Here is a 17,146-nt window from a genome sequence, read left to right as displayed (position 1 = left end):
CACACCAACCTCCACTCTCCTGATAAAGACAGGTACACACACACACCAACCTCCACTCTCCTGATAAAGACAGGTACACACACACCAACCTTCACTCTCCTGATAAAGACAGGTACACACACACCAACCTCCACTCTCCTGATAAAGACAGGTACACACACACCAACCTCCACTCTCCTGATAAAGACAGGTACACACACACCAACCTCCACTCTCCTGATAAAGACAGGTACACACACACCACCCTCCACTCTCCTGATAAAGACAGGTACACACACACCAACCTCCACTCTCCTGATAAAGACAGGTACACACACACCAACCTCCACTGTCCTGATAAAGACAGGTACACACACACACCAATCTCCACTCTCCTGATAAAGACAGGTACACACACACCAACCTTCACTCTCCTGATAAAGACAGGTACACACACACCAACCTCCACTGTCCTGATAAAGACAGGTACACACACACCAACCTCCACTCTCCTGATAAAGACAGGTACACACACACCAACCTCCACTCTCCTGATAAAGACAGGTACACACACACCACCCTCCACTCTCCTGATAAAGACAGGTACACACACCAACCTCCACTCTCCTGATAAAGACAGGTACACACACACCAACCTCCACTGTCCTGATAAAGACAGGTACACACACACACCAACCTCCACTCTCCTGATAAAGACAGGTACACACACACACCAACCTTCACTCTCCTGATAAAGACAGGTACACACACACCAACCTCCACTGTCCTGATAAAGACAGGTACACACACCAACCTCCACACTCCTGATAAAGACAGGAACACACACACACCAACGTCCACTCTCCTGATAAAGACAGGTACACACACACCAACATTCACTGTCCTGATAAAGACAGGTACACACACCAACCTCCACTCTCCTGATAGAGACAGGTACACACACACCAACCTCCACTCTCCTGACAGAGACAGGTACACACACACCACCCTCCACTCTCCTGATAAAGACAGGCACACACACACCAACCTCCACTCTCCTGATAAAGACAGGTACACACACACCAACCTCCACTCTCCTGATGAAGACAGGTACACACACACCAACATCCACTCTCCTGATAAAGACAGGTACACACACACACCAACCTCCACTCTCCTGATAAAGACAGGTACACACACACCAACCTTCACTCTCCTGATAAAGACAGGTACACACACACCAACCTTCACTCTCCTGATAAAGACAGGTACACACACACCAACCTCCACTCTCCTGATAAAGACAGGTACACACACCAACCTCCACTCTCCTGATAAAGACAGGTACACACACCAACCTCCACTCTCCTGATAAAGACAGGTACACACACACCAACCTCCACTCTCCTGATAAAGACAGGTACACACACACCAACCTCCACTCTCCTGATAAAGACAGGTACACACACACCAACCTCCACTCTCCTGATAAAGACAGGTACACACACACCAACCTCCACTCTCCTGATAAAGACAGGTACACACACACCAACCTCCACTCTCCTGATAAAGACAGGTACACACACACACCAACCTCCACTCTCCTGATAAAGACAGGTACACACACACCAACCTCCACTCTCCTGATAAAGACAGGTACACACACACCAACCTCCACTCTCCTGATAAAGACAGGTACACACACACACCAACCTCCACTCTCCTGATAAAGACAGGTACACACACACACCAACCTCCACTCTCCTGATAAAGACAGGTACACACACACCAACCTCCACTCTCCTGATAAAGACAGGTACACACACCAACCTCCACTCTCCTGATAAAGACAGGTACACACACACCAACCTCCACTCTCCTGATAAAGACAGGTACACACACACCAACCTCCACTCTCCTGATAAAGACAGGTACACACACACCAACCTCCACTCTCCTGATAAAGAAAGGTACACACACACCAACCTCAACTGTCCTGATAAAGACAGGTACACACACACCAACCTCCACTGTCCTGATAAAGACAGGTACACACACACCAACCTCCACTCTCCTGATAAAGACAGGTACACACACACCAACCTCCACTCTCCTGATAAAGACAGGTACACACACCAACCTCCACTCTCCTGATAAAGACAGGCACACACACACCAACCTCCACTGTCCTGATAAAGACAGGTACACACACACACCAACCTCCACTCTCCTGATAAAGACAGGTACACACACACACCAACCTCCACCGTCCTGATAAAGACAGGTACACACACACCAACCTCCACTGTCCTGATAAAGACAGGTACACACACCAACCTCCACACTCCTGATAAAGACAGGAACACACACACACCAACGTCCACTCTCCTGATAAAGACAGGTACACACACACCAACATTCACTGTCCTGATAAAGACAGGTACACACACCAACCTCCACTCTCCTGATAGAGACAGGTACACACACACCAACCTCCACTCTCCTGACAGAGACAGGTACACACACACCACCCTCCACTCTCCTGATAAAGACAGGCACACACACACCAACCTCCACTCTCCTGATAAAGACAGGTACACACACACCAACCTCCACTCTCCTGATGAAGACAGGTACACACACACCAACATCCACTCTCCTGATAAAGACAGGTACACACACACACCAACCTCCACTCTCCTGATAAAGACAGGTACACACACACAAACCTTCACTCTCCTGATAAAGACAGGTACACACACACCAACCTTCACTCTCCTGATAAAGACAGGTACACACACACCAACCTCCACTCTCCTGATAAAGACAGGTACACACACACCAACCTCCACTCTCCTGATAAAGACAGGTACACACACACCAACCTCCACTCTCCTGATAAAGACAGGTACACACACACCAACCTCCACTCTCCTGATAAAGACAGGTACACACACACCAACCTCCACTCTCCTGATAAAGACAGGTACACACACACCAACCTCCACTCTCCTGATAAAGACAGGTACACACACACCAACCTCCACTCTCCTGATAAAGACAGGTACACACACACCAACCTCCACTCTCCTGATAAAGACAGGTACACACACACCAACCTCCACTCTCCTGATAAAGACAGGTACACACACACCAACCTCCACTCTCCTGATAAAGACAGGTACACACACACCAACCTCCACTCTCCTGATAAAGACAGGTACACACACACCAACCTCCACTCTCCTGATAAAGACAGGTACACACACACCAACCTCCACTCTCCTGATAAAGACAGGTACACACACACCAACCTCCACTGTCCTGATAAAGACAGGTACACACACACACCAACCTCCACTCTCCTGATAAAGACAGGTACACACACACCAACCTCCACTCTCCTGATAAAGACAGGTACACACACACCAACCTCCACTCTCCTGATAAAGACAGGTACACACACCAACCTCCACTCTCCTGATAAAGACAGGTACACACACACCAACCTCCACTGTCCTGATAAAGACAGGTACACACACACACCAACCTCCACTCTCCTGATAAAGACAGGTACACACACACACCAACCTCCACTCGTCCTGATAAAGACAGGTACACACACACCAACCTCCACTGTCCTGATAAAGACAGGTACACACACCAACCTCCACACTCCTGATAAAGACAGGAACACACACACACCAACGTCCACTCTCCTGATAAAGACAGGTACACACACACCAACATTCACTGTCCTGATAAAGACAGGTACACACACCAACCTCCACTCTCCTGATAGAGACAGGTACACACACACCAACCTCCACTCTCCTGACAGAGACAGGTACACACACACCACCCTCCACTCTCCTGATAAAGACAGGCACACACACACCAACCTCCACTCTCCTGATAAAGACAGGTACACACACACCAACCTCCACTCTCCTGATGAAGACAGGTACACACACACCAACATCCACTCTCCTGATAAAGACAGGTACACACACACACACCAACCTCCACTCTCCTGATAAAGACAGGTACACACACACAAACCTTCACTCTCCTGATAAAGACAGGTACACACACACCAACCTTCACTCTCCTGATAAAGACAGGTACACACACACCAACCTCCACTCTCCTGATAAAGACAGGTACACACACACCAACCTCCACTCTCCTGATAAAGACAGGTACACACACCAACCTCCACTCTCCTGATAAAGACAGGTACACACACCAACCTCCACTCTCCTGATAAAGACAGGTACACACACACCAACCTCCACTCTCCTGATAAAGACAGGTACACACACACCAACCTCCACTCTCCTGATAAAGACAGGTACACACACACCAACCTCCACTCTCCTGATAAAGACAGGTACACACACACCAACCTCCACTCTCCTGATAAAGACAGGTACACACACACCAACCTCCACTCTCCTGATAAAGACAGGTACACACACACCAACCTCCACTCTCCTGATAAAGACAGGTACACACACACCAACCTCCACTCTCCTGATAAAGACAGGTACACACACACCAACCTCCACTCTCCTGATAAAGACAGGTACACACACACCAACCTCCACTCTCCTGATAAAGACAGGTACACACACCAACCTCCACTCTCCTGATAAAGACAGGTACACACACACCAACCTCCACTCTCCTGATAAAGACAGGTACACACACACCAACCTCCACTCTCCTGATAAAGACAGGTACACACACACCAACCTCCACTGTCCTGATAAAGACAGGTACACACACACCAACCTCCACTCTCCTGATAAAGACAGGTACACACACACCAACCTCCACTCTCCTGATAAAGACAGGTACACACACACCAACCTTCACTCTCCTGATAAAGACAGGTACACACACACCAACCTCCACTCTCCTGATAAAGACAGGTACACACACACCAACCTCCACTCTCCTGATAAAGACAGGTACACACACCAACCTCCACTCTCCTGATAAAGACAGGTACACACACCAACCTCCACTCTCCTGATAAAGACAGGTACACACACACCAACCTCCACTCTCCTGATAAAGACAGGTACACACACACCAACCTCCACTCTCCTGATAAAGACAGGTACACACACACCAACCTCCACTCTCCTGATAAAGACAGGTACACACACACACACAACCTCCACTCTCCTGATAAAGACAGGTACACACACACACCAACCTCCACTCTCCTGATAAAGACAGGTACACACACACCAACCTCCACTCTCCTGATAAAGACAGGTACACACACACCAACCTCCACTCTCCTGATAAAGACAGGTACACACACACCAACCTCCACTCTCCTGATAAAGACAGGTACACACACACACCAACCTCCACTCTCCTGATAAAGACAGGTACACACACACCAACCTCCACTCTCCTGATAAAGACAGGTACACACACACCAACCTCCACTCTCCTGATAAAGACAGGTACACACACACCAACCTCCACTCTCCTGATAAAGACAGGTACACACACCAACCTCCATCTCCACAACCATCCACTCTCCTGATAAAGACAGGTACACACACACCAACCTCCACTCTCCTGATAAAGACAGGTACACACACACCAACCTCCACTCTCCTGATAAAGACAGGTACACACACACCAACCTCCACTCTCCTGATAAAGACAGGTACACACACACCAACCTCCACTCTCCTGATAAAGACAGGTACACACACACACCAACCTCCACTCTCCTGATAAAGACAGGTACACACACACCAACCTTCACTCTCCTGATAAAGACAGGTACACACACACCAACCTCCACTCTCCTGATAAAGACAGGTACACACACACCAACCTCCACTCTCCTGATAAAGACAGGTACACACACACCAACCTCCACTCTCCTGATAAAGACAGGTACACACACACCACCCTCCACTCTCCTGATAAAGACAGGTACACACACCAACCTCCACTCTCCTGATAAAGACAGGTACACACACACCAACCTCCACTGTCCTGATAAAGACAGGTACACACACACACCAACCTCCACTCTCCTGATAAAGACAGGTACACACACACCAACCTCCACTCTCCTGATAAAGACAGGTACACACACACCAACCTCCACTCTCCTGATAAAGACAGGTACACACACACCACCCTCCACTCTCCTGATAAAGACAGGTACACACACCAACCTCCACTCTCCTGATAAAGACAGGTACACACACACCAACCTCCACTGTCCTGATAAAGACAGGTACACACACACACCAACCTCCACTCTCCTGATAAAGACAGGTACACACACACACCAACCTCCACCGTCCTGATAAAGACAGGTACACACACACCAACCTCCACTCTCCTGATAAAGACAGGTACACACACCAACCTCCACACTCCTGATAAAGACAGGAACACACACACACCAACGTCCACTCTCCTGATAAAGACAGGTACACACACACCAACATTCACTGTCCTGATAAAGACAGGTACACACACCAACCTCCACTCTCCTGATAGAGACAGGTACACACACACCAACCTCCACTCTCCTGACAGAGACAGGTACACACACACCACCCTCCACTCTCCTGATAAAGACAGGTACACACACACCAACCTCCACTCTCCTGATAAAGACAGGTACACACACACCAACCTCCACTCTCCTGATGAAGACAGGTACACACACACCAACATCCACTCTCCTGATAAAGACAGGTACACACACACACCAACCTCCACTCTCCTGATAAAGACAGGTACACACACACCAACCTTCACTCTCCTGATAAAGACAGGTACACACACACCAACCTTCACTCTCCTGATAAAGACAGGTACACACACACCAACCTCCACTCTCCTGATAAAGACAGGTACACACACACCAACCTCCACTCTCCTGATAAAGACAGGTACACACACACCAACCTCCACTCTCCTGATAAAGACAGGTACACACACACCAACCTCCACTCTCCTGATAAAGACAGGTACACACACCAACCTCCACTCTCCTGATAAAGACAGGTACACACACCAACCTCCACTCTCCTGATAAAGACAGGTACACACACACCAACCTCCACTCTCCTGATAAAGACAGGTACACACACACCAACCTCCACTCTCCTGATAAAGACAGGTACACACACACCAACCTCCACTCTCCTGATAAAGACAGGTACACACACACCAACCTCCACTCTCCTGATAAAGACAGGTACACACACACACCAACCTCCACTCTCCTGATAAAGACAGGTACACACACACACCAACCTCCACCGTCCTGATAAAGACAGGTACACACACACCAACCTCCACTCTCCTGATAAAGACAGGTACACACACCAACCTCCACACTCCTGATAAAGACAGGAACACACACACACCAACGTCCACTCTCCTGATAAAGACAGGTACACACACACCAACATTCACTGTCCTGATAAAGACAGGTACACACACCAACCTCCACTCTCCTGATAGAGACAGGTACACACACACCAACCTCCACTCTCCTGACAGAGACAGGTACACACACACCACCCTCCACTCTCCTGGTAAAGACAGGTACACACACACCAACCTCCACTCTCCTGATAAAGACAGGTACACACACACCAACCTCCACTCTCCTGATGAAGACAGGTACACACACACCAACATCCACTCTCCTGATAAAGACAGGTACACACACACACCAACCTCCACTCTCCTGATAAAGACAGGTACACACACACCAACCTTCACTCTCCTGATAAAGACAGGTACACACACACCAACCTTCACTCTCCTGATAAAGACAGGTACACACACACCAACCTCCACTCTCCTGATAAAGACAGGTCACACACACCAACCTCCACTCTCCTGATAAAGACAGGTACACACACACCAACCTCCACTCTCCTGATAAAGACAGGTACACACACCAACCTCCACTCTCCTGATAAAGACAGGTACACACACCAACCTCCACTCTCCTGATAAAGACAGGTACACACACCAACCTCCACTCTCCTGATAAAGACAGGTACACACACACCAACCTCCACTCTCCTGATAAAGACAGGTACACACACACCAACCTCCACTCTCCTGATAAAGACAGGTACACACACCAACCTCCACTCTCCTGATAAAGACAGGTACACACACCAACCTCCACTCTCCTGATAAAGACAGGTACACACACACCAACCTCCACTCTCCTGATAAAGACAGGTACACACACACACCAACCTCCACTCTCCTGATAAAGACAGGTACACACACACCAACCTCCACTGTCCTGATAAAGACAGGTACACACACACCAACCTCCACTCTCCTGATAAAGACAGGTACACACACACACCAACATTTCTTTATTCTCTCAAATACTGTAAAAAAAACTATAATTTGAGTGTTCTATTTTCCCAGAGTTTACCAGTACGTTGAATCAACAAAGATTCAATATCACTTCACCCGTTCTTGTCATGCATGCTATCTATCAATTTTGTTCACCACTAGCTCCTCAGTGTATATTGAGAGGTGCTGAGCAACACAGTGACTACACAATAACAGCTCTTTCACATTGACCTGCACAATAATTCACACCTACTGTCACTGAGTGTTTTGGCCAGCAGAGGCATTCTAGTTGCCAGGGAACCCCAATGCTTTTCGTTCGTTCTAAACTAACATGAACCTAGCCCTCCGTCCACTCACTGTGTCCCTCTCCCTGTTTCCTCACCTGGGGGTTGCTTCCCCCCACCACACCTCCAGATGCTCCAACTCTCTGCCCCGCAGACAGCCCACAAGCCCCAGGATTTTAGTAGAGCAGGCCTCCCCAGAGGAAGAAAGGTACTGGGTACTGATCTAGCCCTACCCTTACCTCCCAGGACCCAAGCTGCAGTCCTGCTACTGTACTTGCTTAGCACTGCGTGGCTACTATAGTTTTCCTCTAACCATAAGCCTAACCTTTGCGCTAGCCCTGCCCTGCCCTAAACCTAACCCTGCACTTTATAACTTTCCTAGATGTTCTAGATTACAGTGTAAACTGGTGGGTTGTTGTAACGCTGTAGTTACTGCTCCTCTTGCTGCTTCACCTTACTGACCTGCACCTGACTTCCTGCTTCCTCTGCTACACATCTGACTTCCGCGTGCTCCGTTGTCATGGTGTTCTGATGTTTCTGTTCTGAACAGTTAGTAGCAAGCAATGTAGTAGTGCAATATAGTAGTCTAAAATGTTGCATCAGCATTTTTTTTTAAACAAAATCATTTCAGCCAAAGCATGTCTTTTATTTGAAATAAAACACCAGCTGACCACGCATTCAAGATTTGTCTTTAGTTTTGTTTCTCCATCGGGTTACCCATCCTCCATTTTGTCTTCTTGTCATGTCCTCCACGTCACAGGCAGTCAGGGAGCCTGGGCAGACCTAACAGTCAGAGAGGTAACAGCAAGAAAGGCCTGGAGGCTGACAGGTAAGGTCATTCTTTCATTCACCCCATCCCTCTCATACACCCCCATTCATCCTGTCCTCTATCTGGATGGAGATCATCGCTCTTCAAATCTGGAACGTGTTGATGTCTGATGTCAATCTGAATTGTTACAATTTGTGACTTTGCTGTAAATGCAATTTAGCAGCACAGCAAAACCTTTTCTAAATGAGCGTTGTTAAGGTGTACTGTCAGTAGACCCATAGCCCTAGCTCTGTGTTTTCTTGTATTGTTATGTCCTTCATTTATTGTGTTCTGGTTCATTGTGGGCCATAAGGTCCTTCATTATGTTGTATATGATTTACATTGTGGGCCATAAGGTCCTTCATTATGTTGTATATGATTTGCATTGTGGGCCATAAGGTCCTTCATTATGTTTCATATGATTTACATTGTGGGCCATAAGGATCTTCATTATGTTGTACATGATTTACATTGTGGGCCATAAGGTCCTTCATTATGTTTCATATGATTTACATTGTGGGCCATAAGGTCCTTCATTATGTTGTATATGATTTACATTGTGGGCCATAAGGTCCTTCATTATGTTTCATATGATTTACATTGTGGGCCATAAGTTCCTTCATTATGTTGTATATGATTTACATTGTGGGCCATAAAGGCCTTCATTATGTTGTATATGATTTACATTGTGGGCCATAAAGGCCTTCATTATGTTGTATATGATTTGCATTGTGGGCCATAAGGTCCTTCATTATGTTGTATATGATTTACATTGTGGGCCATAAGGTCCTTCATTATGTTTCATATGATTTACATTGTGGGCCATAAGGATCTTCATTATGTTGTATATGATTTACATTGTGGGCCATAAGGTCCTTCATTATGTTTCATATGATTTACATTGTGGGCCATAAGTTCCTTCATTATGTTATACATGATTTACATTGTGGGCCATAAGGTCCTTCATTATGTTTCATATGATTTGTGGGCCATAAAGGCCTTCATTATGTTGTATATGATTTACATTGTGGGCCTTAAGGTCCTTCATTGTGTTGTATATGATTTACATTGTGGGCCATAAGGTTCTTCATTATGTTTCATATGATTTACATTGTGGGCCATAAAGGCCTTCATTATGTTGTATATGATTTGCATTGTGGGCCATAAGGTCCTTCATTATGTTTCATATGATTTACATTGTGGGCCATAAGGTCCTTCATTATGTTGTACATGATTTACATTGTGGGCCATAAGGTCCTTCATTATGTTTCATATGATTTACATTGTGGGCCATAAGGTCCTTCATTATGTTTCATATGATTTGCATTGTGGGCCATAAGGTCCTTCATTATGTTTCATATGATTTACATTGTGGGCCATAAAGGCCTTCATTATGTTGTATATGATTTACATTGTGGGCCATAAGGTCCTTCATTATGTTTCATATGATTTACATTGTGGGCCATAAGGTCCTTCATTATGTTGTACATGATTTACATTGTGGGCCATAAGGTCCTTCATTATGTTTCATATGATTTACATTGTGGGCCATAAGGTCCTTCATTATGTTTCATATGATTTGCATTGTGGGCCATAAGGTCCTTCATTATGTTTCATATGATTTACATTGTGGGCCATAAAGGTCCTTCATTATGTTGTCATATGATTTGCATTGTGGGCCATAAGGTCCTTCATTATGTTTCATATGATTTACATTGTGGGCCATAAGTTCCTTCATTATGTTGTATATGATTTACATTGTGGGCCATAAGGGCCTTCATTATGTTGTACATGATTTACATTGTGGGCCATACGGTCCTTCTTTATGTTGTATATGATTTTCATTGTGGGCCATACGGTCCTTCATTATGTTGTATATGATTTACATTCTTTACCATTTATATCATTTAGCTTTCTTTCGTTTGTTTGTTCTTTTCTTTCCACGTGGCCTGTTGATGCCAGTCGTATCCAGCCCACCTCTATACTGAGGGGCAGTAGGGGGAGAGGGGGGCCGCTGCGCCCCTTTAACCAGACACCCCTGCGGGGATCTGCCCCTAACTCATCACAACAGGACAGGTGCATGCTGGTGCCCTAAAATACACACCCTTACAACCCCTTGTTGTACCCCTTTGTCCCAGTTTGACCTCTGTGCTCCCTATACCCACTGTCCTGCTGCTCTTATTGGCTGTGGGAGCAGTACACCAATCCCAATGGTTCCCTCTAGTGTATGGTCAAGGATGTAGCCACCCTGAGTTTTATATATGCTGGAATGGGCCTACTGTAGAGGAGTTGAACTCATTCACTTGTATTTCATTTCTCTTTCTCCTTTTCTCTTTTCTGTCTCTTGTCTCTCTCTCTCAGAACACACACCCACAGCCCCTCCCCTCCTACAGGGACTCCCCAGTCAGGTCGCAGGGGCAGACAGCTGCCACAGGTTCCTGCCAGAAGCAGCAGTGTAGAGCAAGGTAGGTTGTCAAGGAGTGTGTGTGTGTGTGTGTGTGTGTGTGTGTGTGTGTGTGTGTGTGTGTGTGTGTGTGTGTGTGTGTGTGTGTGTGTGTGTGTGTGTGTGTGTGTGTCTGGCTGGCTGTCTGTCTGGCTGGCTGGCTGGCTGTGCGAGTCGTGATGTGTCTTGTACTACAACTGAGTGTATGAAATCATAACTCCGACCAATCAAAACCGGTTGTCTGAGTACTCTTCCTCACTCTTCTCTGTTTCTTTACATCCCTCATTTTCTTCTACCTCCATGTACATGAAGAAAATATACCTGTAGATAATAAACCGTTTGATGCGAGTAAACCTAATGAAAAAGGTAATTCTATGGCACGACTGTATTTTAGACCCTTTCTATCCAGTAGATGTGATTTGCTTTTCCCTCTTTATATCCCCAACAATTATGACCCTGTGTGCACGCTGTAGTATTCCGTACATGACATCTAATGAAAGTGATGCACAGCATGCGCCACCTAGTGTCCAAGTAGAGCAATGACACTAAGAGTACAGTACAGTTGTCTAATCACCTCCTGCTTCCTCTGATCTTGCAAAACTGACCCAAGATCAGCGTCTAGGAGCAACTTCACCCTACATCGTTCACCTTCACTGTCATTCACCTGAGAGGTTGTGTGTTTCTTGTGTAATTTACTGTATTATTACTGTATTATTACTGTATTCATGAATTAAGTCATTTCCTCCCAGCTCTAGCAGTAGAGGAGCGAGCCAGACAGATGAACATGAAAGTACATTCCTATCGGCCTTCAGCCTCCCATGACCCCGAGACGGACCTCAAGACCAAACGAGAGGTCAGTACTGTTGCATCTCTCTGCTGGAAGACAGGTACTATTTCCTGGTCCACCTTAACATTACAACCCTGTTGTAATTATATAGTTCTAGACCTAGAGCTACAATATATTAACTGTCGTTCAAGATGGCCACTGTCCTTCACATATAAAAAGTTGGAGAGTTTTCCATGCTGATTACTTTTTCATTGTCAGTTACAACACAGATGCCAGTTTGGGTATTGAGGAGCAGTGGTGTAAAGTACTTAAGTAAAAATACTTGAAAGTACTACTTAAGTAGTTTTGGGGGGTATCTGTAGTTTACTTTACTATTTATATTTTTGACAACTTTTACTTTTACTTCACAACATTTCCAAAGAAAATAATCAACTTTTTATACATTTTCGCTGAAACCCAAAAGTACTCGTTACATTTTGAATGCTTAGCAGGACAGGAAAATGGTCAAATTCATGCACTTATCAAGAGAACATCCCTGGTCATCCCTACTGCCTCTGATCTGCTGGACTCACTAAACACAAATGCTTCGTTTGTAAATTATGTCAGAATGTTGGATTGTGCCCCTGGCTATCCGTAAATAAAAAAACAAGAAAATAGTGCCTTCTGGTCTTTGAAATGATTTCTACTTTTACTTTTACTTTCAATACTTAAGTATATTTTAGCAATTACTTTTACATTTGAGACTTAAGTATATTTAAAACCAAATACTTTTAGACTTTTACTCAAGTAGTATTTTACTGGGGGACTTTCACTTTTACTTGAGTCCTTTTCTATTAAGGTATCATTACTTTTACTCCAGTATGACAATTGGGTAGTTTTTCCACCACTGTTGGGGAGCGGATCTACACATAAACCTCAGCTAGACACCAGTATTTTATTGGACCTACTGTGTGTACAGTAACTATTATAGGAGTGAATAATTGGACCATTTAATACATATTCAGAGTCTTCCTCTCTCCTCTCTCCTCGTCTTCAGATGTATGCAGATCAGCGGCGAAGCTCTGACAACGTGTCGGCGCGCTCGTCAGACAGCGACATGAGTGACGCGTCGGCCCTATCCCGCGCCAGCAGTGCCTCACGCCTCAGCAGCACCTCCTACATGTCCATCCAATCAGAACGCCCGCGTGGGCGTCTCAGGTCGGTACCCCGCTCGACACTTTAATTTAGTTTCATATGTTCTTACAAGATTTACAAGGTAATTGAGCATCAAGAACCAATTGAAGATATTGAAGGAATCAAAAACATAGTGTGGAGTTTGTTCTTCTGCCTGTCACGCATGCCCCTTTTTATCAGTCTGTGTTCATTTCGTCTGTCATTTTTCTGCATGCTAATTGTTGCACATTTCAATCTTTCTGCATGATCGTGTTTCTCTATGAATACTTGCATTGCATGCACACAAACACACACGGTGGGGAAACCCAAAATGAATGGACACAGGTCCAAGTCTTTAGAGGAGGAGAAGAAGGAGAGGAGGATCTCGTGGGGGATGAATGGAGAGCAGGAGAGGATGAGGGCGGCAGGGAAGAGACGCTTCTCTCAAGAGCTGAAGAGGAGGAGACACACTGTGTCTGGGGACCCCAAAGACGCCAGGTAAAGAAAAGAGAAAAGGTCCTTCACTCCGTCACGGGATGGAGGGACCTACAATGGGCCATGGCAGACAAGGGCCCATATTTTAGGGACCTCACATAATCGCTGTGTACCCACTAACCATGGTCCCCATAACCCTATTGCTCCTGTTGTGACCTGTAAACAGCCTCAACCACCTACTGTAACTGTCACCTAGTGTCCCCTCAAACCTACCTGGCTTTACATCCCGTGTCAAACTCATTCCAAGGATGGCCGAGTGTCTGCGGGTTTTCGCTCCACCCTTGTACTTGATTGATGGATAAAGGTCACTAATTAGTAAGGAACTCCCATCGCCTGGTTGTCTTGGTCTTAATTGAAGTGAAAGACCAAAAACCTGCTGCAGTCGGCCCTCCGTTGAATGAGTTTGACACCCCTGCTTTACATGTACAAACTAGTGTCGCCTCAAACCCACCAGCTTTACATGTACAAACTAGTGTCCCCTCAAATCCACCTGCCTTACATGTACAAACGAGTGTCCCCTCAAACCCACCACAGTCTTATTATACTTTCTTAGCCAACCATCCCATAGTCCTATAACCCCAACAGCCTCACTCACATAACTCCACCCATAACTTCCCTCCCTGCACAGCCCTAACGTCCCTACGGCTGACCAGTCCAGTCCACCACAGCCTGCCTGCTGACACGGACAAATGACCCAATCCCCTGAGCCTCTCCTGGCCAGGCCCTTATTAACAGCCTTGTGTGTGTGTGTGTGTGTGTGTGTGTGTGTGTGTGTGTGTGTGTGTGTGTGTGTGTGTGTGTGTGTGTGTGTGTGTGTGTGTGTGTGTGTGTGTGTGTGTGTGTGTGTGTGTGTGTGTGTGTCCAAACAGAGTGGTTATAAAACAGAGAGCCCAGGGCCTTTGACATACGTTCTGAGAGATAGATCATGGCTATTGTGGACTGCGGAGAGAATGGAATGTGGTGGGTTGTTCGCTGGTTACTCAGATTGTTGCAGACTGGCTCCAGGTCAGTTTGAAGGTACCTGATAAGAGATATTGGAATCATACAGTATAATGAAGACTGGTTAAGGTAGCAGCTACTCTTCCTGGGGTCCAGCAAAATGAAGGCAGTTATACAATTTTAAAACATTACAATACATTCACAACAGATTTCACAACATATTAAGTGTGTGCCATCAGGCTCCTACTCTACTACCACATATCTACAACACTAAATCCATGTGTACGTGTGTGTATAGTGCGTATGTTATTGTGTGTTTGTATGCATGTGTCTGTGCCCATGTTTGTGTTGCTTCACAGTCGCCGCTGTTCATAAGGTGTATTTTTATCAGTTTTTTAAATCAAATTTTACTGTTTGCATGATTTACTTGATGTGGAATAGAGTTCCATGTAGTCATGGCTCTATTTAGTACTGAGCACCTCCCATAGTTTGTTCTGGACTTGGGGACTGTGAAGAGACCTCTGGTGGCATGTCTTGTGCGGTATGCATGAGAGGTATTCAACATGTCAATACCTCTCATAAGTACAAGTAGTGATGAAGTCAATCTCTCCTCCACTTTGAGCCAGGAGAGATTGACGTGCATATTATTAATGTTAGCTCTTTTTGTACATCCAAGGGCCAGCCGTGCTGCCCTGTTCTGAGTCAATTGCAATTTTCCTAAATCCCTCTTTGTGGCACCTGACCACATGACTGAAAAGTAGTCCAGGTGCGACAAAACTAGGGCCTGTAGGACCTGCCTTGTTGACAGTGCTGTTAAGAATGCAGAGCAGCGCTTTATTGCGGACAAACTTCTCCCCATCCTAGCTACTGTTGTATCAATATATTTTGACCATGACAGTTTACAATCCAGGGTTACTCCAAGCAGTTTAGTCTCCTCAACTTGCTCAATTACCACATTATTCATTACAAGATTTAGTTGAGGTTTAGTGAAAGATTTGTCCCAAATACAATGTTATTAGTTTTTCCTTGCCTCCCATTCTGAAATTAACTGGAGCTCTTTGTTTAGTGTTGCAGTCATTTCAGTCGCTGTGGTAGCTGACATGTATAGTGTTGAGTCATCCGCAACATAGACACACTGGCTTTACTCAAAGCCAGTGTTGTTAGTAAATATTTTTAAAAGTAAGGGGCCTAGACAGCTGCCCTGGGGAATTCCTGATTCTACCTGGATTTTGTTGGAGAGGCTTCCATTTAAAGAACAACCTCTGTGTTTTGTTAGACAGGTAACTCTTTATCCAATATATAGCAGGGGGTGTAAAGCCATAACACATACATTTTTACAGCAATAAACTATGATCGATAGTGTCAAACGCTGCACTGAAGTCTAACAAAACAGCCCCCACAATGTTTTTATTATCAATTTCTCTCAGCCAATCATCAGTCATTTATGTAAGTGCTGTGCTTGTTGCATGTCCTTCCCTATAAGCGTGCTGAAAGTCTGTTGTCAATTTGTTTACTGTAAAATAGCATTGTATCTGGTCAAACACAATTTTTCCCAAAACTTTTCAAAGGCTTGGTAACAGGCTGATTGGTCAGCTATTTGAGCCAGTAAAGGGGGCTTTACTATCCTTAGGTAAGGGAATAACTTTTGGTTTCCTCCAGGCCTGAGGGCACACACGTTCTAGTAGGCTTAAATTGAAGATATAACAAATAGGAGTGGCAATATCGTCCACTATTATCCTCAGTAATTTTCCATCCACGTTGTCAGATCCCGGTGGCTTGTCATTGTTCATAGACAACAATCATTTTTTCACCTCTTCCACACTTACTTTACGGAATTCAAAATGACAATGCTTGTATTTCATAATTTGGTC

At 45.5% G+C, this 17,146-nt stretch overlaps 1 protein-coding gene across 6 annotated transcripts in view; it reads left to right on the top strand.

Annotated features, from left to right (window-relative positions):
• Positions 1-17,146, top strand: part of LOC139568548 (regulating synaptic membrane exocytosis protein 1-like) — a 126,444-nt gene that overhangs the window by 94,156 nt on the left and 15,142 nt on the right. For 2 of the 6 annotated variants that reach the window (XM_071390460.1, XM_071390459.1), the window contains 4 exons: positions 9,412-9,480; positions 11,821-11,924; positions 12,652-12,755; positions 13,726-13,886. In XM_071390460.1, coding sequence (XP_071246561.1) covers positions 9,412-9,480; positions 11,821-11,924; positions 12,652-12,755; positions 13,726-13,886 — 438 coding nt within the window. Of the gene's footprint in view, positions 1-8,781; positions 8,860-9,411; positions 9,481-11,421; positions 11,536-11,820; positions 11,925-12,651; positions 12,756-13,725; positions 13,887-14,186; positions 14,340-17,146 lie in introns of all 6 variants that reach the window. The other 4 variants (XM_071390462.1, XM_071390461.1, XM_071390463.1 and 1 more) reach the window with 3 other exon arrangements.

Source organism: Salvelinus alpinus, chromosome 2 (genome assembly GCF_045679555.1).
Source record: "Salvelinus alpinus chromosome 2, SLU_Salpinus.1, whole genome shotgun sequence".
NCBI classification, from domain to species: Eukaryota; Metazoa; Chordata; class Actinopteri; order Salmoniformes; family Salmonidae; genus Salvelinus; species Salvelinus alpinus.
Note: the sequence above shows the minus strand (reverse complement) of the source record. Positions and strands in the feature narration are given on the sequence as shown.